A 23,456-nucleotide genomic window follows, 5' to 3' on the forward strand; every position below is an offset into this window, starting at 1 on the left:
GGATCTATGCTCTCAAGGTTATCTGTCTAGTGGAAATACTGCTACTATTCCAATGGGAGCCCCATTTGAAATAAGCAACCCTGAAAATATTCAGACCTTGGCCATCAACAGATGCAACACCTCAGGGCTTCTTCCTTCAGGTCTGGTTGTCGAACACCCATCAGCCACCTACTGCGGGCTGTGCAGTTGTTCAACACCGAGAGGCCTCAGGAAGCTTCTGACAAGATTTCCAGGTGAAGGCCCCTGCTTCCCCTTTTTTCCTCTTGAGCCATCCCACTGCTTGGCCCCTCCCATATAGGTGGCCCCACCCACCCTCAGCCTGGTTCCAGCCCTGGATATCTGTAACCCAGGTTACATCTATCCCCTTGAACCCAGATATGAAAGTAGGGTGAAAATGGCCCCTGGGGATTTAAAACAAGCAGCAAAGACTGAACAACCCATACAGGAAACCATCTGGAGAGAAGGCCATCTCTGTACCTGTAGAAAACCTGTAGAGAATTGAGGGTACTCTGACAGATGAGTAAGTTTCATAAAATAACTGCCTTTTCTTCTCTTCTCCAAATCATAAATAACACATTAAATCTACTACACAAGAAGGGACTATGGTTAAACAACCTCCCCTATCCACGTGAAAAGGCAGAACCAAGGCTCCATATCAGAAAAACCATAGATTGACTGGAGAGGCTCTGACATGAAATATGCAAAGTGGGCTTGGTAGATGTGGGAAGCCAAAGGCTCCGAATGGGCACAGAAGGCAACTATAAAGAATCAGAAGCACTGTTGAAAGGCACAAACTGGAGGCGGAGTACCCATTTGCCCACAAGGGCAAGAAATGAGGAGGCAGGAAATGAGGACAGTGGGTGGGGTAAGGGCTTCCCTGCACTACCAGGCAGACAGGCTTGTTATTGGGCATTTTGGGGGCCACTGACTCTTGAGCATCTCCAACCTGACAGCCTTACCTCCACCAGCAATGGCTTCCTCCAGCACAGATGTGGCTAGTTGATCGGTGACTGCCAGGTCCTGAGGGTCCCCAGATGTGCATACCCAGCGGAAAGGCCCGAATCCCTGGGAAAATATATCCCTGCCAGGACAAAGTGCCTAGTCACCTTCTCAAGCTGGTTGTACCCACTGGCTGGACCATGATCCAAGGAGGGGAAGCTAGCATATGTTCTAGAACTAAGGAGGGGGTGAAGGCTGTGTGTGAGTTGGGGTGTGTTTTGGGGGGCATTGTGTGTGGGAATGTGTAATAAATTGGGGAAGGTGGCTTCAATGTCCAGAATTGTTGGAAGCCCGTAAGTCACTAATTGGACAGGAAGTTTCAGTCAGAAGCCCTGCCACCTCCAGTCCCCTTCCATCCTCTCAGCAACTACTACCCTCTCTTTCTCTCTCCCTTTCAGTTACTAGGTCCTCTCCCTCCTCCTCCACCTTCTTCTCCTTCTGCCCCCTCCCTTCAGTCCCCTCCTTCCTTCTCCACTGTAATCCCCTTCAGTTCTCAGTATCCTCCCTCTCCTTCCCCCCTACCCCTGATTTCCCCTTTCCTTTTCCTCCACCCTCCTACTTCTCTTTCCTCTGCCCCCTCCTTACCCCTCAGTCCTCATTTGTCCCCTCTCTTCCTCCCCTCTCAGAGCTGCAGGGGCAGGGAGCTGGGACACAGACAAGAGAAATGTCTTAAGCTGTTGTTATTGAGAACCCAACAAGCAAAACTAAATAGTTGGGAGAAATAGTAAATGTGGGGACTTGGCCAAATTTGCCTTAGGTAAACTGACTTTCCTATGTGAACTCCATGCACAAAGAGGCAGCAGCCTATTCCTTCCCTGGGCTCCCACACTAACCCAGCCCTCTACCCTCCTGCTTCCCTCCTCAGAGGGCCCAGTGGCCCAGCCCACTCTGGCTCTGCCCCCACCCACAGTGAATCTGAGAAGATGTTTGCCTTCTTGCCTCCTTCCCTGTCTGGTCCCATCTTGCCGCACTAGGGGAAGGGACTCTTCCAAAAATATCCTGAGATTTTCCCTCCCCTGCCCTGTATTGCTTGAGCTCAAATTCCTGGCCTTAGTGCTCAAGCCTCTACCCTGAGCCAGTCTCCCTCTGGGTACATTCCACTCCTCTCTACTTGTCCTAGGCCACTGGCCTCCCCAGGCCTGTCTGGCACAGCCAGGTAGGTACAGGGGCTGCAGGGAAAAGCAGGTCTTGGCCTCCATAGATCAAACCATCAGCCACCCACTTGGACCTACAACAATGACTATGGGATGGACAGCATTTAGGGTTATGGGTACTGAAGACTGACGAGTTCACTAGAAAGTAACCTCAGCTCTAGGCCCCTGAAGCCTCCATACCCTCTCATTAAAGCCCTGTACAAGGTCTGTCACGATTTCAGTTTTTTTTCACCAGCTTTTTGTGGTGGAATCCCATGACCTGGTGTGGCCACCATTCTGTGGCCTCACAGCAGAGGTCAGAGGAGCAGCTTTTCTGACCTGAATGTCTAGGACCCAGACACTGGAAAGGGGCTCATCACTTACCCCATAATGTGCTGGACATACGAAGGGTAGCAGAACTCTGTCCTTTTGGCACCTTTCTTTTCTACATCAGCTCCTGTGGACAAAGCACCCACACAGTTTTACCTGAACCGGCTGCAAGCTGGCAGGTTCCACCCAAGGTGAGAACATACACCACCATCCAGATGACAATTTAAAAACAGCCCAGGGAAAGACTGTGGAAGTGCTCTGTCCAGATAGTGAATCATCACCAGGTGTCTTTTCAGGTAAAAGAAGAGAAAGCAAGTACAGGCTGGAGCCCATAAGTTCTTGGCATGGGGCAGGGCAGCATGTACACATGCCTGTGTCTGCTGCAAGTATATCCAGACAGGCACCACAGAGCCTGCAGACTCTGAGGCAGGGGGAGAATTGGTTCCAGAGATGGGGCTGGGAGGGAGCCTTTCCACTGAATATTTTTTATACCTTCCGAATTTTACAATCTATGAATGAATCACCTATTTTACAGAAAAAAAGTCTCCTCCACAAAAAAAGTAAAGCTGCATTTTTTGCAATGGAGCTTGTACATAAGTATTGTGCCTACTCTCTTTATGGTGCTTTATATTCTTAAGGCAAATGGAGAAACTGAGACTAGAGAGGTCAAGCTGGCAAGACCAGCTTCCAGAAGGCCAGGCAGGGGCATAGTGAAACCTACATGCCCTGGTTCCTGCCTGCCCCAGGTCCCTGCCAGGATAGCCCTGGTTGGCGGGGGGGGGGTGGGGGGGGGGGGCCTGCTGCCAGCCCACGGAGGATGGGACCCTCAGCAAGCCACCCTTCTCTCACCTGCTCTCTGGGCTTCCAAGAGGAAAGCATTGCCATAGTCCCAGAAGAAGAAGTTCTCCTTGGCTAGTCGGTTGATGGCTGAGACTTGCCTCCTCAGGCTGCAATGGGCCAGCAATCAGCTTTCAGTTCCAGCTACTGGTAAGACTCTGAAATGGGCCCTCTCTGCCCCATCACTGTCATCCCCAGTCTCACCCCATGGAGGTCAGCCATCTCTGCTGACTTCCATTCAATCTGACAGAGAAGACAGAAACTTGGAGAGGTTAAGTGTCCTAGCCAAGGCCACACAGCTACCGGCTGTGGTCACTGGAGAACCAGGAAGAGGCCACAGCTGCTCAGTCCAAAGCTCCTTCCAGTGTATAGCCCTCCCACCTTGTGCCCCTACCTCACACCCTGAGCAGCCCTGGGACCTGCATCACCTTTCTTGGACCAGGCCCTTGAATGTGGCAGGATCAGAGGCCATGAGGCTCTGTGCCTCTGCAAAGCCAAGCTGCACAGGATAATAGCCACCATTGAATGGGTTGTGGCAGGATGTCTGGTCCGACCCCAGGTCCACCAAGAGCTCCCCTGTCATGTCCAGTTCATGGACCAGGCGCTCCCTGGAGAAGATGTGGTCTAGTCAGTACAGAGCAGCAACTGCCCAGAGCAGGGGCAGGAAGCATCTGGGGCCTGAGTTTAGGGCCTAGCTTGAAGGGGATTGCAGCATGTTATCCAGCCCACATGTCCAGTAGCCAGAGACTGAAGCTAATCATACATGCCTCCCCATACCCCTCTTCCCTCAAAGAACACCTATGGGAAGGCTGCTATGAACTCAGGCCAAGATACAGGTCACAAAACCTGGAAGCAGAACTTCAGTCTACACTTGAAACTGCATTCCAGGAGCACCTGGCCACCACTGGGAATTTGCCTTGAGGGAAAGGTTCACCTGGGGTCCCCAAGGCTGCTGACTCCCACCCCTGTACTTACCAAAGATCCACCACATTGCCATGATAACCAAGACTGAGCACCTCCTTTTTTTCCTTCGCTTTCCTAGAGGACAAAAGAGCAGAACAAATGGTTCCATCACACCTGTCCACAGCCATTTACACTGGCCAACATCCAGGGGACATCCAGATGGCTAGAATGCAGAAGACCCAAGAGGCCACCAAAAGTATCATGGGCAAGTATAGGGCCTGAGATTTAGTGACCTATGAGGTGTGTCCTTTGAGGACCTAGACCATAAGGGAAATGGCAGACTTGAACACCCTAGACAGGAGAACTGAGGTGACAGTGGTGACAACCCTTCCTGAGGCAATACTTAGAATTAGGGCTATTGCTATTAGAACTCTAATAAGGACCATCCTAGAACTCACTCAAGGTGATCCTCAAATCATAAAAGTCACTAAAGTGACTTTTGATTCCACATTGGAAAAATAAAAGTACAAAAAAAAAGAAAATATTTTGGAGAACAGAAAACTTGAATATATAAAGCCTCTCACAGATATGAAAGGTATCAAAAAGCATCAATAAATGGGGCAGTGGGGCACCCACTCAAAGATACAGATCAACTGAAGTCCTTGTTTCGCAGAGAGATGCCAGCAGGGTCCAGACACACTCCTCTCTCTCGGGCACACCAGGATAACAAAACAGGAAAAGGACACTTGGTCGCAGAACAGTGAGGGACACTGGGGAAAGAGGATTGCATTACAGCCTAAGGGCAAGAACAGGCACCGTGAGTCCCCCCAAAATAACTCCATTCCCATCTGTGTCTTCTGCAACTCAGGGAGCAGAAATATGGTGAGACAGGCTGCTTAAGGCAGTTTGTTAAACTGATGTGAAATGATTGTGTGTATGTGTGTGTGGCAGTAGAAGTTAAGGAATTAAGCTGGCCCAAACTTTGTGTGAGTGAAAAGTAAAAGAAGGTAAATGGAAGAGGTATATTTAGATAATGGCAAGAATATCAGAGTGGTTGGAAGTGTGTGAGTGTGTGTGTCTGAATGTGTATGTTGCAAGTAAGTGTAAATGGGTATGTGTGTGTGTCAGAGTGTACAAGTGCATGTGTTCAGGATGCTAGCCAGCATTAACAGGGACAGTAGTCAAATCAGGCAAGAACCTTTAGTGGCACAGTAAGAGTTTGGAATTTTTCCTATAATTAATGGAGAGTTAGTTATCTGGGAGTTTTACACAGGGGTGCAATGTAGTCAAAATAGTACTTTAGAAAGATCTATGTCAAATAATATCCCATCTTCAGAACAGGAATGTTTCTCAAAATCTGTGTGTACTTAAACATTTTCATACAAGCCCCCAATGATTAGAATATTGTAGCCGGGATGGAGAATTATGGTGGCAATGCATCCTCCCCTCACAGGCTCAGTACTGCAAAGCAAATCAATTGAGAGGATGCTTTCAAAATGGCTTTTGAGCAAAAGCTTTAGGGCAGTCCACGTCCCTGCTCCCAACCCATTCCCAATAAAGTACCTCAGAAGACATCAAGCAGGAGGGGAAAAGCTACCCCTGATACCACACAGGCAATTACAATGAAGAGGAAGATCAACTTATATTGAACCTGATGGAGTCACCCTGAGGGAAAGCTCCATCACTCAAAGGTTCATGTTTCCCCAATAGATTCAGTGAGCATCTAGTATGTAAAAGGCTCTGGAATGAGCACTGAGGTCACAAAAGTGAGAGACACACACATTCTTTGCAAAACTATGGCTGAATAGCCCTGACAAGTGTGGCTCAGTTGATTGGGCATTGTCCCACAAAGCAAAAGGTTGCTGGTTTGAACCCCAGTCAGGGCACATGCCTGGATTGTGGGTTCAGTCCCCAGTTGGGGTAAGTATGAGAAGCAACCAATCAGTATTTATCTCTCATACCAACATTTCTCTCCCTCTCTTTCTCCTTTCCTTCCCCTCTCTCTAAAAATAAATAATAAAATCTTTTTTTTAAAAAAAGCTATGGTTCAGTGTTGGGGGGGAAAGTAAGAGGATAATTGAAAATCTATTAGAACCAAGTGTCTGACCACCAAAGTGTGCAAATCCAGGGGTTTCCTACACATCAGCAAGTAATAGTTATTACAAGATCCTTCCTGCTATACTGCTTCTGAGTGTTAACGAAGTGTGGTGGCCATCTGTGGCCAGGTGTCAGACATTGGCAGACCTATTCTGAGCAACCCAGACTCTGGGTCCCCTTCCATGGTCTCCCTATTTTCAATGCTCACTTGTCAGATGTTGTACCTGAGTCTTTCAATGCAGTGGTCCAAGCTGTCAGTCATTTCCATCAGCCAACCTTGCTGGTGGCGTTTCACAAGGGCCGCTTTATCCACCTGTGACCAAGAAACATAAGCCACCCAAGTCACCAATCATCCCAGGGTGTGTCTCCACTAGGTAGGTGCCATACTCTGATATAAATCACCCACTTTTATTTCCTTTTTCTTTTTTTGTGACATTAACCATAGTATTTTAATTCCTCCCCTATGACTCCCCTCTGCCCCACCCGTCCTTACCTCACACCCTCAATCCTTACCCCGCTTTGGCTTTGTCCATGTGTCCTTTATACATGTTCTTTGATGACCCTTCCATTTTCCCCCCTTATTTCTTCTCCCCTCCCCTCTGGTTACCATCACTTCATGTATTTTAATGGTCTCCAGTTATATTTTGCTTGCTTGTTTTGTTGATTAGGTTCCACTTATAGGTGAGATCATATGGTATTTGTCTTTCACCACCTGGCTTGTTTCACATACACTATGCTCTTCAGTTCCACCCATGCTGTTGTGAAGGGTAGGAGCTCCTAGGCTGATTCCAGCACTTGGCTATTGTAAATTATCTGCTGTGAACATTGAGATGCATAGGTTCTTTTGAATTGGTGTTTCAGGATTCTTAGGGTATAATCCCAGCAGTAGAATTGCCATGTCAAAAGGCAGATCTGCTTTCAGTTTTCTGAGGAAATTCCATACTGTTTTCCACAGTGGCTGCACCAGTCTACATTCCCACCAATAGTGTACTAGGGTTTCCTTTCTCCCACAGCCTCACCAGTACTTTCTGTTGGTTGAATTATTTATGATGGCCATTCTGACTGGTGTGCAGTGGTATCTCATTGTGGTTTTAATTTGCGTCTCTCTGATGGCTAGTGATGCTGAGCATCTTTTCATATGTCTCTGGGCCCTCTGTACATTCTCCCTGGAGAAGTGTCTCCCTAGGTCCTTTACCCATTTTTTAATTGGATTGTTTATTTTCTTCGAGTCCTGTGAGTTCTTTATATAGTTTGGAGATCAAACCCTTGTCTGAGGTATCATTGGCAAATATATTTTCCCATACAGTTGGTTCCCTTTTCATTTTGCTGATATTCTTTAGCTGTGCAGAAGCTTTTTATTTTGATGAGATCCCATTTGTTTATTCTTTCCTTTATGTCTCTTGCTCTAGGGGACATATCAGTGGAAATATTGCTGTGCGGAATATTTGAAAATTTCCTGCCTATGTTCTCCTCTAGGACTTTTATGGTATTACAACTTATATTTAAGCCTTTTATCCATCTTGAGTTTACTTTTGTGTATGGTGTTAGTTGGTGGTTGAATTTCATTTATTTGCATGTAAGTGTCTAGATCTCCCAATACCACTTGTTGAGGAGGCTATTTTTACTCCATGTTATGCTTCTGTCCTCTTTCTTGAATATTAATTGACCATAGAGACTTGGGTTTATTTCTGGGCTTTCTATTCTGTTCCATTGTTCTATGTATGTGTTCTTATGCCATTTTTTGAAATGATTGTTCCATATCTGTAAAATATGTCATTGGTACTTTAATAGGAATTGTCTTGAATCTATAAATTGCTTTGGGTAGTATAGACATTTTAATAATGTTAATCCTTCCAATCCATGAATATGGTATGTGCTTCTATTTGTGTCTTTCTTAATTTCTTTCTTCAGTGTTGTGTAGTTTTCTGAGTACAGGTCTTTTGACCTACTTGGTTAAGTTTATTCCTAGGTACTTTATTTTTCTTGTTGTTATATCAAATGGGTTTTTCTTCTAATTTCTGATTCTGATATTTTGTTGTTGGTGTATAAAAATGCCTTTGATTTCTGAATATTGATTTTGTGTACTGCTGTATTGCCAAATTCACTTATTAGGTCAAGTAGTTTTTTTGGTGGAGTTTATATGGTTTTCTATGTACACAATCATGTCATCTGCAGACAAAGACAGTTTTATGTCCTCCTTTCCAATTTGGATGACTTTTATTTCTTTTTCTTGTCTGATCACTGTTGCTAGGACTTCCAATACTATGTTGAATAGAAGTAGTGAAAGTGCACATCCTTGTCTTATTCCTAATCTTAGTGGGAAAGCTTTTAGTTTTTGCCCATTGAATATGATGTTGGCTCTCTATTTCTCGTATATGGCCTTCATTATGTTGAGAAATGCTCCCTCTATGCCCACTGTGCTGAGTGTTTTTATCATAAATGGGTGCTGTACCTTATCAAATTCTTTTTCTGTATCTATTGATATGATTATGTGATTTTTGTCTTTCCTTTTGTTTATGTGATATATTATGTTTATTGATTTGCGAATATTGTACCATCCTTGCATCCCTGGGATGAATTCCACTTAATCATAGTGTATAATATTTTTAATGTATTGCTGGATGCAGTTTGCCAATATTTTGTTGAGGATTTTAGTGTCTATGTTCATCAGTGATATTGGCGTACAGTTTTCTTTCTTTGTTGTGTCTTTGTTTTGGATTTAGGATGATGCTGGCTTCATAAAAAGAACTAAGGAGTTTTCCATCTTCTTGGATTTTTTTGAATAGTCTGTGAAGGATAGGGGTTAACTGTTCCCTAAATATTTTATAAAATTCTCCTGTGAAATCATCCAGTCCAGGGCTTTTGTGTGTCAGGAGTTTTTTGATTACTGCTTTGTTTTCACCATCTGTAACTGGTCTGTTCAGGCTTTCTGCTTCTTCTCCATTCAGTTTTGGGAGATTCTATTTTTCTAGAAATTTGTCCATTTCACCCAGGTTTTAAAAAATCTTGGCATATAGTTCTTCATAGTAACTTCTTAAAATCTTATTTCTGTGATATCAGTTGTAATCTCCCCTCTTTCATTTCTGATTTTGTGTTTTGGGTTCTCTCTCTTTTTTTTCTTGATGAGTCCACTTAAAGGCTTGTTGATTTTGTTTATCTTTTCAAAGAATGAGCTCCTGGATTTATTGATCCTTTGAGTTGTTCTTTTAGTCTCTATGTCCTTTAATTCAGCTCTAATCTTGGTTATTTTCTTCCTTCTATTTGCTCTGGGCTGTCTTTGTTGCTGTTCTTTAAGTTCTTGTAGGTGTAGGGTTAGGTTGTTTATTTGAAATGTTCCTATTTGTTTTTAGGTAGGCCTGTATAGCTATGAACTTCCCTCTTCAGACTACCTTCACTGTGTCCCATAAGTTTTGGGTTGTTGTGAGTTTCATTTTCATTTGTTTCCAGAAGGTTTTGATTTCTCCCTTGATCTCATTATTAACTCACTCATTGTTTAGTAGCATGCTATTCAAGTTCCATGAAAATGAGTGTTTTATGTTTTTTTCCTTGAGTTTGGTTTCTAGTTTCAGGCCCTTGTGGTCTGAGAAAATTCTTGATATGATTTCAATTTTCTTGAATTTGTTGAGGCTTATTTTGTGTCCTATGATGTGGTCTATCTTTGAAAATGTCCATGCACATTTGAAAAGAATGCGTATTTTGCTTCTTTAGGATGAAAGGTTCTGTATGTATCAGTTAAGTCCATTTGATCTAGGGCATTGTTCAATGATGCAATATCCTCATTGATATTCTGTTTGGAAGATCTATCCATTTTTCACAGTAGGGTGTTAAAATCCCCTAATATATATCTAACAAAAGTATTGCTACCTCAGTTTTTTTTCTATCCATTTGCTTGGAGCATTTTTCCCCCAACCCTTCAATTTCAGTGTGCGTAAGCCTTTTGTTCTGAGATGGGTCTCTTGTAGGCGGCATATGTGCTGGTCATGTTTTCTTATCCATTCAGTACCCTATGTCTTTTAATTAGACCATTTAATCGATTTACATTTAAGGTTATTATTGATAGGTACCTCTTCATTGCCACTTTACCCCTTTTGTACCTGTCTTCCTCTCTCTCTCACTGTTTTTCTTCTTCTTCTTAAAGTAGTCCCTTTTGCATATCTTGCAGAGCTGGTTTGGTAGGGGTGTATTCTCTTAGCCTTCTTTTGCTGGGAAACTCTTTATTTTGCCTCCCATTTTAATTGAGAGCCTTGCTGGGTAGAGTAGCCTTGGTTGTAGGCCTTTGCTTTTCATTAGTTGGAATATTTCTTGCCATTCCTTCTGGCTTGTAGTGCTTCTGTTGAGAACACAGCTGGTAGCCTTTTTGTGTGTTTCTCCCTTGCTGCCTTTAAGATTCTCTCTTTGTCTTTGAATTTTGCCATTTTAATTATGATGTGTCTTGCAGTGGGCCTCTTTGTGTTCCTCTTGATTTGGATGCTTTGTGCTTTCCAGATTTGTGTGACTTTTTCTCACATCACATTACAGAAGTTTTCCATCATTACTTTTTCAAATAGGTTTTCTATCACTTGCTCCTCTTCTTCTCCTTCTGGTATCCCTATTACACAGATATTATTCTGTTTCATGTTGTCCTCCAGTTCCTGTAACCCATCTTCTTTCTTTTTGAGTCTTTTTTCCTTTTCTTGCTCTTTCTTTTTTCTACCTTGTCCTCCAGCTTGCTGCTTTGATCTTTTGCTTCACCTAGCCTGATTTTGATTCCTTCCACTGTGTTCTTCAATTCAAAGATTATGTTTTTCATTTCTTCTTGGCTCTTGTTGATAGTTTCTATGTCCTTTTTCATGCTGATATAGTTTGCAGTAAGTTCCTCATAGTTTCCCTGTAGTTTTTGGTAATTCCCACTGAGCTCATAGAGGTTTCTTACATCCACTATTTTGAACTCAATATCTGATAGCGACTTGCCTCTATTTAATTTAGCATTCTTTCTGAGGATTCTTCCTTTCCTTTCGATTGGGGACTGTTTTTTTTTTTCTCTTCCCATTATTTGTGAGACTCTTCTCGATTGCTTCTGCTACTTAAATTGGTCCACTTTGACTCCTTGAGTTTGTAGTGTGAACTTCTATGGTAGGAGGCCTGTGAGATTCAATGGCGCAGTCTCCTTGATCTCCTGGACTTGATGCTCTTGGGATGCCCTTTATGATGTTTATGTTGGCTCTCTGGTTGTCATTGAATTTTGATTGCCCTTCTTTGGTGGGTCTTTCCCTCCACCTGGTTGACTGAGGGTCACTCTGCTGACCACATCTTAAATGTTGTTTTGCAGGTGCTGCCAGAACAAAACCACAAAGCCCAGGAAACAAACCCACATCTGTAAAAATAACTACCCTCCCCTATAATCCCACTATCAACAGCAAATGAACCAGCATTAACAAGGGTGTAAAGAGATTAAGACTATTATTTGAAAGGAAAGAAATAAACTATAGTATCAAGTCCAGTGCCTTAATATGCACAAACTTGATGGACAAGATCACTTTTGTCAGGGTAGATGCCTTCCAATATTCATTCTCCCTCCTTCTTATTTTAAATCAACGGAAGCTGGATTGTGTTTAGAGTGACACTGTGCTCAGCCCCAGGAGATGAGCCATGTCCAAGCTAACAAATATCCTTTCCACTGTCTCCAGCTCCCTTGTAGATAAGAATATCTATCTGATCCAATACTGACCAGAATTTTAAGATATTATTTTTTTTACTGATATAGTCAGCTATAGTTGGCACTGCCCTTTCTCTTTTCTTCCTTTCTTGACTATAGATGGGTTGGCTAGGGCTGTGGCAGCCATTTTGTACCCACAAGGGAAGCCCAAAATAATCTAGAGATATTGGCTCTGGGCTGCTGAACCAATGCCAACACTGTTGGTTATATGAGAAAAATAAAATCCTATTTATGTGACCTGCCATATGTTGGTCTCCTGTTATCTGCAGTCAAATGGGGTCTTAACAAGTACAGCTATGTATGTTACAGGTTTAGTATCAACTAAGTGTAAATCACACTGGCATGTATCACCAAGGCTTTTCTTAGAGTCACTCACCTTCTCTTCTTGTTTCCCTGCATAGCACTACCAGAGAAAGCTGTGACAGCCACTGAGGAAAAGCCGCTACACTCCCCTCTACTGATGGGCAGCTCATCTGCTTCCTACCCCTGATTGTGAACTGTCTGAGTTAGAGGTATCTATGTTCATTTATTCATAACCACTCATTATCTCCCAGCTATATTCCACATTTTCAGTGCAGTAATGGAAGCTTAACCCACAGAAAGTCAGTTTCATGGGATAACATCAACAGGCATTGACCATGGAAAACAATGAGCACTTTGAAGGCAGAAGGGGTACACTGCCCTGGGAACCCACCCTGGAAAGTTTTGTAGAGGGGACAAGGAAGGGCCTAGAGACAAGAGTGTTGTGAGTGTGAGTGGCTCTCAAATGAAGAAGGAGGGAGGTGAGCAGGGATGAGGACTCAGTGCTCCTCGTGTGCTCACCTCTGCTATAACACCAATGCATCCCACGATGACTGAGGCTTTGGCCTGAGCCCCACTCATTCCACCCAGTCCAGAGGTGACAAAGACTTTCCCAGCCAGGTCATTGGCGCCCAGGTACCGACGACCAGCATTCAACAAGGTGAGCTGCAGGGAGAGGAGTTGGGAGCTCACTGTCCACTTCAGGCATGTCCACTTTCCATCCCCTGAGGCCAGGCATGACCTCTGCCTCTTACCACTGTGCCATGGACGATTCCCTGGGGACCGATGTAGCAATAACTGCCTGCTGTCATCTGGCCATACCTGACCACAGAGAAAGCAAGCAAGGGGTAAGCCCAGTGCCAACCCCCCACTTTTGATGGTTTAAAATTCATTTTAATTACTTCCAAATGCATTAATACACTCTTTAAAAAAACAAAAGAAAATATTTTAGAAAAGCTTACAATCCCCCATTTTTGGTACCCTCTGGCCCCTGAGATCTCTTATAACAGATTTCATTCTCTTAAAAACTGTAGTATTATTGGTAAAATCAATAATACTACAGAGAATACTGGAGAATATTTAGCCACATCGACAAAAGTTTAATGTGACCTAGCACTTCCACTTTCCATGCCTATGCCCATATGAAGACATACACAACATTGTTCATAGCAATTTGATTTGCAGTGGTCAAACCCTGAAATGCCCATCAGCAGGAGGAATGAATTGCAGTACATGAACACAATGGAACTCTACACAGAAAAAAAGAAAGAATATATTCCTCCTGTGTGTGATGGCCCTAGCATTGAAGCCTGCCAAGAAAGAGTACATTCTGCAGGATTCCATTCATTTAGTGACCTTCATCTGGGGACTTTACCTGCTGCAAGGAGGGCTGGGAGCTGTGGGAGGCAGGGGTGGAGTTTGGTCTCCAGCAAGAGGTGCCGACACAACTATGCACACTCCAGATATGCACACTGTACTATGTGTAAGTTAGATTCCAACAAACCCATTTAGAACACTGTTTTGCATGAGGAGTTACTATCAGTATTAGTTACATAAATGGCCTCATTCAGTAGGTGTTGTTTCTACAGCTTGTTTTTCCCCTAAACACAAGGGCTGTGGGATTCTTTCCACATCAGCACTCACAGATCCCACTCACTCCTTTGGTGGCTCCAAGTATGCAGTATCAGAAGCCACAGAATGTTCTCTCCCCCATCGATCATCAGGATGGCTCCAATTTTGCTACAGGAACAACGTTGCAGTGAGCCACCTCTGATCTGCCTCCCACGGTAGAAACCAGGAAGCCGGAGTGCTGGGTCATCAGGTACACACATTTTAAACATTAACAAATACTGTGAGATTCCTAAGTGACTGTCCCCAGCAATGCATGGGCATGCCTGTTTGCATTCCTTGGTAATTACCAAACATTTGAATTGCTGGCAATGTAATGGGGGAATGACAACATTGCCTTAATTGTACTCTTCTTTTTAAAAAAATTTTTTAAAGATTTTATTTATTTATTTTTAGAGAGGGAAGGGAGGGAGAAAGAGAGAGAGAGAGAGAAACATCAATATGTGGTTGCTGGGGGCTGTGGCCTGCAACCGAGGCATGTGCCCTGACTGGGAATCGAACCTGCGATGCTTTGGTTTGCAGCCCGTGCTCAATCCACTGAGCTATGCCAGCCAGGGCCTAATTGTACTCTTCTTAAGGTAAGGGGAGTCTCAAGGGAGATCACCACTTACTTTTCTCTCTTATAAATTTTAAGTTCATATCTCTTTTCTACTGGATTCCTGTTGTCCAGGAATTTACCCTTCTGTCTTCTGGATCAGAAGTGGATCCTGATTCTCATAGATCTGTATCTAAATATCAAGTATATCCCATAATTTAGGCAAGGCACTGGAACACTCAGAACCTCTGTTTCCCCTTCTGAAACATGAGGATGCAGTACCCTTACCTTGAAAGGTCATATGACAATTATAAAACAACAGAATAGTACTGATATGATAAACACCCATCCAGGGAGACAAGTGAGACCATTAGAACCCACCTCAACCCCCAGTGTGGGTGTGTTCCCTGGTGGGCCTGCATCCATTCAAGCAGAGTGCCCAAGGGTTCCTTTTGTGCCCCATGCTAAGGGTGTCACCTTTGTCATTTAATTAACTCTCACACTCATTAATATCTCCTCTTTACAGATACAATCTAAGTTTCCAAGGTTATACTAGGACACATAGCAGAGCTGGCTCAATCCTTTGTGTTTAAGTGATCTGCTGCATATTACTTCCAAGATAACTCTTGTAAGTAAAAGTGTGGAGTAAAAGTTTCTTTATCCCAGTCACTAAATGTAGCCCACCCAGCTACCTCCAGCTCCCTCTACTGACCTAGACCCCACCCACAATCTGTGATTGCCTGTTTTCTCACATCCTCCCTAGCACTGGGTATTATCTGTAGTTTTATTTTTGTCAGCCCAACAGTGAAAAGGGCTTTGCTTTAATTAGTAGTTCTCAGGGGTTTTTTATGCAGTACATGTAAACCTTTTCCTATCTCTACTGGTGATCTGCATCTTTTCTTTAGTTAACTGCCTACAGCATCTGGGGCCAACCTTCAGGGGCAGCCAAACCAGGTCCGACTCTGTAGCTTCACCCTCTTTAAACTTCCATCCTGTATCTATGAAACAGAAGCACAGTGACTTGCTGGAGGTCACAAAAGGCAGAGGAGCCAGGAATGGATCCCATCCCTCTGACCCTTGGGTGCTTCCACTGGTACAGCAGAGGTCTTTAAGGCTCATAGTAATAAGAGCAACTATGACTACTAACGACAAACAAAAATAAGTAATTTGATTTCTGATCCTCAGTTTCTTCCTCCACAAAATGGGATAATAAGAGTACCTATATCAGAGGATTGTACAGAGGATTAAACCTATAAATCCTAGAACAACAAACAGTAGTGACTATTATATTATAAAGCCTTAGTCTGAGGCTTGATTTATTGGCTCCCAATACTATGATTTGATTATATTTTACATGGTTATTATCACTCCTAGAGATCCACAAAGATGTATAGATCAGGACATTCACTGTAACACTGAAAACAACCCAAATCAGGAGGCAAGTGGGCTAAATGAATTATGGTGCAATTGAATACTGCAGGTAAAGCAGGAATAAGTTAGATCCATGTTTCCTGAAATGGAACAATGTCCAAGCTATATTGTCAAAGGAGGAAGGCAAGTGCGGAGGCACATAATGATCTGCTTTGTAGCCACTCACATAAGAAATTTGTTTGAAAGGATGCAAGGGAAACTATAAATTGGGGATCTAGGGTGGGAGAGGGATTTCCTTTACACTAGCCACTTTTATAATGTTTGAGGAAAGTTTGCAGCCCAGAGCATGCATTAACTTTATAACAACTGAAATGGCAGTAGTCTGTATCTTTATGGGGTTTGAGTTGCTTATATGCAGGCATTTGTTAGAGCTCATGTAAGATGTGTACATTTCATTTTGTGCAAATTTCACTTCAAAAGAAAAGCCTATAAACAAATATTGAATTCCAGACTATAATATTTACAGCTTACTTTGAAATGCATTAAAATCCAATTGGAAAGATGGATAGACAGAGGGACAGACAGAAAGACATAGATAAAGTGAGTTTAATAGTACATTAATCACAGAATTGTTGGTGTTTATTGTTAATTCTTTCAATTTCCTGTATGTTTGAAATTGTTCATAATAAAATATTAGAAAAAAGCAGGATTCAAGTAGTAGGTTCATTTGCTTATAAGTATATAAAAATTGCAGGCATGTTCATAAAAACTGCTGGGAATATGTAAATATGGAGTTGCTATAGCACAGTGATTGTATTTTTCAAAATTCTATTTAATATTGCTACATTGTTTTATAGTAAAAGTAGAAATATATGATATTTACTGGAATGATATGATGTAAACTGAAATAGAGACTTACATTGTAACCCCCATGGCAAAGAGCTTCTCATACTCGGTTCTAGAAGAATAGTTGGGAATGACCTGGAAAAGATGGACAGGAGCCAAGGGCTAAGGGCAGCATAATGCCCTTGGAAACAATAGGTAAGCAGGTGTCAGGGGCATCTGGTTTTCCCCACTGTCCCTGGGCCAGAACTGTGTCCAGCTGCCCCAGCACCCACCATCCCATTGGTAATGACCAGCCTCGGGGCTTCGGGGCAGCTTGGGAAGAGGCCCAGGGGGTGTCCACTGTACATGACCAGTGTCTGCTCCTCTGTCATCTGTGACAAGTAGGACATTGTCAGCCAGAACTGCAGGGGAGAGCAAAACATGGAAAGCTCTGTAAGTGGCGGACCCACAGTGGGCCCCAAGGTACCCCCAGGCTCCAAGAGCTTCCCAGACCTCAGAAGTCCTGCCAAGTGCCCCATCCCTCCAGGCCTCTGTTATACTCTAATGGCTCCTGGTGCTTCAAGTTAGGCCACTCCTGCCCTTAAGACCTTCCACATCCTCAAATTGTCTCCAGTGCTGTAATCTCAGGCAACAGGCAGGCAGAGACCTGAGTCCCAAGCCCTAGGTTTGTAACCTCCTTCTAGGCCAGAGGACATGATCATGGGTAGGGCCTGAGTATGGAGCCAGGCCTCATAGTCTAATGTACCTGAGCCCAGTTGCTGAACACTTGTCCATTTCCGCCGTAGGTCACAAGCTCCTGGGGAAACTGAAGAAGACAAAGTGTCATCTGAGACAGCAGTCTGGGGAGCAACAGCACCCACCCCTTCACTGGGCTGTATGGGGCAAGGTGGCCGATGGGCCTTTATGAAGGAGTGGTGGGGGCAATGGGAGAAGCTAGAGGGTGTGTCCCACCTGTGATTGGGATAAGGGCTCAGCTTGGGGTGAGGGATAGAGCTGGGTCTGGAGTCACTTTTGGAACTCAGCCTGAGGTCAATGCCATGTGTACATTTGTGATCAGGTTTTGGGGCTAAGGCCAGTGCTGAGGAAGCTCTCACCACCACACAGGGTGGTTAAATTCTAGGACCATATCACCCTCAAGTATAATACTTAGAGATTCACCTTGCAAAGCCTATCTTTTCTCAAATATGGGGTCTGATATACAGACTGGCTCTCAAGGAGGCCCGTTACAGGCACGTGTGGCCAGACCTGAGTCTTGAGCACTTGAGTCTTGGCTTGTCTGACATGCTCTAAGTGTAAAACTTACTCCAGATTTAGACTTAGTGGAAAAAATTGTGAAATAGCTCAATAACTTTTTTTAATGATTACATGTTACAATGATAATATTTCAGATATATCAGGATAAACAAAATATAGTATTAAATCTTTTCTTTTTTACTTTTTCATGTGACTATTAGAAAATTTTAAATTACATGTGTTTTTACTATACCAATATTGGTGTCCTGACGTTGGTGCTGTGCTATAGTTACTGGGAATCTATCATGACTTCTAAATAAAAAGCTTAAACGCATTACATGGGTGTCTCACGTTACAATTCCATTGGACAGTCCTGGTCCCTGTGCTTCAGTTTCCCTAGCTATTACCTGGGCCACGGCAGGATCCAGGTTGTTCATAATCATGTGCATGATGGCTGCTGCGGCTTTTGTCCGGCAAGGGTACTGCTTCATTGGGTAGGCCCTGCAAGGGGAGTCCAGCCACTAGGTATGATGATGGGAGGGTACACAGGTGTGAACAGTGAGACCCAACATCCTGCTGCAGAAGTCACCCAGGAGCTCCCAGTAGGAACCAAAGCCAAATGTCTCTGGTACTCACTTTATGCTTTTTGCCCTCTACCCTTCCAGGTACAGGCAGTTCAGCCCCCACTCCACCCCAGGCCACCCTTCCTCCCTTCTCAGCAGGCTCCCACTGAGAGAATGTTGACTTTGAAGCAAAGCTGATGTCTACTTTCCAGAAGCCTCTACTCTGGGTACAGTTTATTTTTCCTTCTTTCCTTCACACCACCTGTGCCCCTAGGCACCAATTCTACAGCAAGTGCTAGGCAGCAGGCCCCAAAAGGAATGAGGAGATGTGGTTCCTGTTTTATGGGGTTCAGGCCATTCCTTGTGGTGGTCCCAAACAAGTCTGGGCTTTTGGCATATCCAAGAACAAAGATACACAGTGTGATACCTGGGTAGGGCAGCAGCATCTGGGAACTGTGACAAGCACATCCTTCCAACCTACTCCAGAACTGCTGACTGTGCAATGTGGGGTGAGGCCCAGTCATTCATGGCTTCACAAGGCTTTCAGTCATCACAGTTCAGCTTGTGAACTTTGATGGAAGCCTGAGCTATTTGAAGACACTGGCAGAGCACCCTTTAAACCTCTCCTTGCCTTTTGGCAAGACACACATACACACAAAAGCATGAGGTTTAAAAAGGGATTTTGCATATAGTTTGGCTTCAGAATTGCACAAGACCCACACCCCAAGACATTGAGCCAGAGGGACCCATTTAATAAGGATCACTCCATCTTCTGGCCAGTCTTCTGGGCTTCAGCCAGCTCTAGGCTGCAGACTCCCACAGATGATAACACTGTTACCTCCTCTCTCTGTGTGAGGGACAACAACTTAGCATGCCACATCCTTGGGACTCCTAGTGTGGACAGCCTTAATTTCCCCTTCTCTGCTGACTGGAGTTCCTGACCTCCATCATGGTCCCTCCTATGTCTCTCCCTTCCCACTCTGGGCCCCTTTGAAGCTGCACCCACCCACCAGCACTCACCTCATTTCAATTCGGGGGCAGAACCGGTACATATAGATGTGTCCATACAGCCGCAGCTCCTGGGCAAACTCAGGAGCCAGTAGCTCCTGCACATCCGGGGGGAAGTAGCGCAGGGCATTCCTCAGTGCTAGCTGCAGAAGGATAGCAGTGAGGTGCAGCAGGGGTGGGAGCTCAGAGCCAAGCATCTTGTGGCTTCCATAATGGGCCATCCTCCCTACTTGGATTTGCCCCTGCTTCATTTAGAAACCTATGATCCCACCCAGAGACTGCCTCGTTTTCACCCTGGGCCCATCTACAGTGTCACCTCTTGCATTAAGCCTTCCCAAGAGGACTTGCTCACTGGAGACCAGGCTGTTTGACTCTAGGCAAGGACCAGAGTGGGCCCTCCCCTGAGGTTTGTGGCTATAGTGTGAGATGCAGAATCCAGGGGAGCAGGAATAGACCTGCCAGAAGCTCATAGGCCCTTTGTACAAGTGCAGAGAAACACTCTCCATCAATGACCAGCTTGGCAAGTAACCTCAGGCTACATGTGCAGTTCTGGAACTGAGATCCTGCCAGATGTGGGAGGCCCAGCATAGAGCCTAAAGCCAGAGACAGGACAAACCTTCTAAGGGCTCCTATCCAATTAGGGAAAGCAACCCAAACTCCCACACTCCCCCCAACCCTATCACTTTTTTCCATACATCCCTGATGTTCCTGGTCCTACCTCAGGACCTTTGCATGTATCCTCCCTTTGCCTAAACCCCCTTCCCTAATCTGCCTTCTTTTGGAGGGCCCCTCCCTTCACTCTAGTTTCAGGCCAGATGCCCACTTCTCAGAGGCCTGCCTGACATTGCCTTCTTGACTCTTAGCCTCTCTTCCCACCTTTGTTTTCTTCTGGAACTTTTTGCCATCAGACACTGTGATTTGTTTGTTTCCTTCCTTGTTTATCATCTGTCTTGTTAAGATCAAGGAAGCCCGGAGTCCTGGCAGACCCTTTCATAGCTCTCCTCCTTCTGACACCCAGACTAGAGCCTGAGGGTGGAGGCAGGCAAAGTGGAGGAGGTTACTAGGGTGAAAGCCTGGTGTCTAGGTGAACATTGAAGCCATTTATTCACCCAATGGCCATGGAGAACCAACCACTTTGGGGGTGAAGAAAGATGAAGAGCTGGTTGTGGTAAATTTACTCACTCATTCATTGAAAAAATGTCTATTGAAGGGAGAGGTGGTGTGGACTCGAAGAAGACAGGTAACTTTGACACTGGAAGGCAAGAGGTGACAGGAGAAGAAAAAAGGGCCTAGGAATGGGCCCTGAGGACACCAGCCTTTGGGTAGGGGCAGAAGTACCACCCAGGAAGACCATGAGCTAGGAACCCAGCCAGGAGCCCCTGCAGGCCAAGGGCAGAGGCCTAGGAAAGAAAGGACAGTATGTCCAATGTGCCCAGAGGTCAAACACAGTGGGCTAAGACATGCCCTGAGGAGTGAATGATAGGGGTGTCACTGGGGCTTTAGGGCAGGTGGAGCAGGAGGGAGAGAAAGAAAGGGACAGTTCAGGAAGGAACAGAGGGCCAGAACAGGCAAGGGAGAAAATGCCGCCAGTTCAGGTTGTCTCAGAACCTTGAAAGGGTTTGCAGAGCCATTCCCTCACTTAATTTTCACATGGAATAAAAGCACATAACCCCTTCCCTCCTAGCAAAAAAAACGATCAGAAATATGAGTTTCTCCAGAACAGTGGTTAAGAATGTGTCCCAATAGGAGTCTCTCAATCCTGATGGCCAGCAGGCATCACAATCACTCAGAGTGCTGGGTCCACCCCCAAAGTCTCTTCATTTCTGACAAGTTTCCAGATGCTGCTGCTGCTGGTCTGGGAGCCCCACCCTAGGGAACCACAGCAGGAGAGCAAGGAGGATGAAACAATCCAGCAGCTGGGATGACTCTCCCACCCTCACATTGTGTGAAGACAACACAAAAAATGTACTGCATAATTTATCCTTAGACACAAAGTTGAAGCGCAGGTGTGGTTAAGATACACTGTGAGAAGTCAGGACAGTGATTACTGTTCAAGGTCAGGCCCTGTTCTTCCACCTGTGCACGTGGCATTTGGACTACTTTCTGTGAATTTTACACCTTGGCACAAAGGTTGCTTTTTTGTTTGGTTTTGTTTTTTTACTGGTGTATGGCTTCTAATCAGAGCTTGCCAGAGAAAGTGGACATTAAGGAAAAAGTTTCAAAAGTAATATAAATTACACATACACACACACTGCACACATATACCACACAAGACTTAACCTTATTACAAGGCACCTAATATATTCTATCCTAATTCCTTTTATTTAATTTTCTGATGAATATTGGTTGCAACCCCCTTGGTTGATTTTATAGCCTGCTAAAAGGTGACAGCTGCAGTCTGAAACCACTGTATTCACTGTTCTCACAGAAATGTAGGCTTCATTACTGGGACTAACCATGATATTTTACCAAGGTGCAAGATGAAGAAGGCAGGTTTAACTATCAAATGCTTTTGCAAAATTTTGTTCAAATAATCACAGAACTCAAAAACACAACAAATGTTCCTGTCAAAATTAATGGTTTTTAAATTGTGTCAGTTGATAAAAGTAACTCAGCCATTCTATAAAATGTATCTGAAGCCTGTACAAAATTCAATCTGCTCTGAAATGAAGTGTTCATACACATGTGCCATAAATGTAAAGGGAATTCCAGCAATTTCCTGAATCCTAAATGCAGCACAAAAGCTATTTGCCTATTTTTTCCTTGTGTAAGATTTCCATTTTATCACCATTGAATGTTTCATTATTATGTAACTTTGTCTGGCTATGACTTAATGTCAACTATTCTATATCAAGTTTTTTTTTTCTTTCAAGGATAAACTGTACCTTTTTATCTACAATTTCTTGTTTATACTTAGTTTAAGAAAGTTGTCTTCTATTCCATTTTTGTTCAATAACTTTATTCCCTATGTCCATAGTTACATAATAGACATGTGATAATTATTTTTTGAGTGAAAAAATAAAAAAGCAGCAGCTCTGTTTGTTGGCCTGGATCTAATATTCCAAGTTTCTGATGGGGGTTAGTTCTCAGCATTAAAATGAGAAGATGGTGTTCAGATAGGTTGTGTGAGTTGCCCACAGTCCTGCAATAGGCAGGCTTGAACTGGCCTGGGCGATGGCTCAGGTTCCCATGGATCCTGGGAACCTCGGTATAGGAGAAGGCTCAGCAAGTGGAGTGATGGGATCAGCCACTTCCTTAGGAGCACAGAACAGTTGGCACAGCTGAGTCTAGTCCTTGCCTTGCTAACTACTAGCTGTGTGGACTTGGATAGGTCACCCCTGTCCCAGCTTCTTCATCTGTCAGCATGGACTACTCGGCTGCATAGTTGAAAGGATTTGAAGAGATAATGTGCCCTACCTGGCACAGAGTACCAGGCCTCTACCCACCTGTTCTTAAAGAAGCAAAGCAAGGAGCTGGGGAGTATTTCTTGCTTCCTGCTCATGCTCACCTTTGCAACTTCCTTGTTTGCAGGTCTTCAGTTTAATATCAAGTGCCACAGTGGAGAGCCAGAGAGAGCCCTGCTTGGGAATTCACGCTCTGCATGGTCAGCTGGCGTACTAATCATACAGTGCTACCACAAGTTCTTCAGCTCTCCCCGTCTCAGTCTACACCAGTGGGCATGCTATCCAGCATATAGAATGTCAGAGATATATTTCCACTGGTGAAATTGAGGCCGATTAATATGTAATACATGGGACAAATGGGTTCTTATTAGGAAAGCCAGATGTATTCAACACATAAATTGGACAGAATATTCTAGATATCCCTGCACTCCCCAGCTTGCCTAATAAGATCAGTGGCCTGTACTGTTAGAAGCAGAGAACTAATTCATAAAAGGTCCTGTGTTCAGCCATTGTATTGGAGGATTCTGGGCACCTGATGGTGTGGTAAGCAGAATTATGGACCCCAAAGATGTC

General features: G+C 44.2%; 1 protein-coding gene across 6 annotated transcripts in view; it reads right to left on the reverse strand.

The window, feature by feature from the left end:
• Window positions 1–23,456, reverse strand: part of UROC1 (urocanate hydratase 1) — a 44,758-nt gene that overhangs the window by 16,412 nt on the left and 4,890 nt on the right. For 3 of the 6 annotated variants that reach the window (XM_036009390.1, XM_028524623.2, XM_036009393.1), the window contains exons 2-14: window positions 19,492–19,622; window positions 18,316–18,409; window positions 17,421–17,480; window positions 16,948–17,076; window positions 16,749–16,810; window positions 13,050–13,116; window positions 12,817–12,960; window positions 6,524–6,612; window positions 4,275–4,337; window positions 3,728–3,907; window positions 3,312–3,409; window positions 2,517–2,589; window positions 960–1,081 (exon numbers count right to left, since the gene is read on the reverse strand). In XM_036009390.1, coding sequence (XP_035865283.1) covers window positions 960–1,081; window positions 2,517–2,589; window positions 3,312–3,409; window positions 3,728–3,907; window positions 4,275–4,337; window positions 6,524–6,612; window positions 12,817–12,960; window positions 13,050–13,116; window positions 16,749–16,810; window positions 16,948–17,076; window positions 17,421–17,480; window positions 18,316–18,409; window positions 19,492–19,622 — 1,312 coding nt within the window. The remainder of the gene's footprint in view (window positions 1–959; window positions 1,082–2,516; window positions 2,590–3,311; window positions 3,410–3,727; window positions 3,908–4,274; window positions 4,338–6,523; window positions 6,613–12,816; window positions 12,961–13,049; window positions 13,117–16,748; window positions 16,811–16,947; window positions 17,077–17,420; window positions 17,481–18,315; window positions 18,410–19,491; window positions 19,623–23,456) is intronic. The other 3 variants (XM_036009388.1, XM_036009389.1, XM_036009392.1) reach the window with 3 other exon arrangements.

This window comes from Phyllostomus discolor, chromosome 9 (genome assembly GCF_004126475.2).
Source record: "Phyllostomus discolor isolate MPI-MPIP mPhyDis1 chromosome 9, mPhyDis1.pri.v3, whole genome shotgun sequence".
Taxonomy (NCBI): Eukaryota; Metazoa; Chordata; class Mammalia; order Chiroptera; family Phyllostomidae; genus Phyllostomus; species Phyllostomus discolor.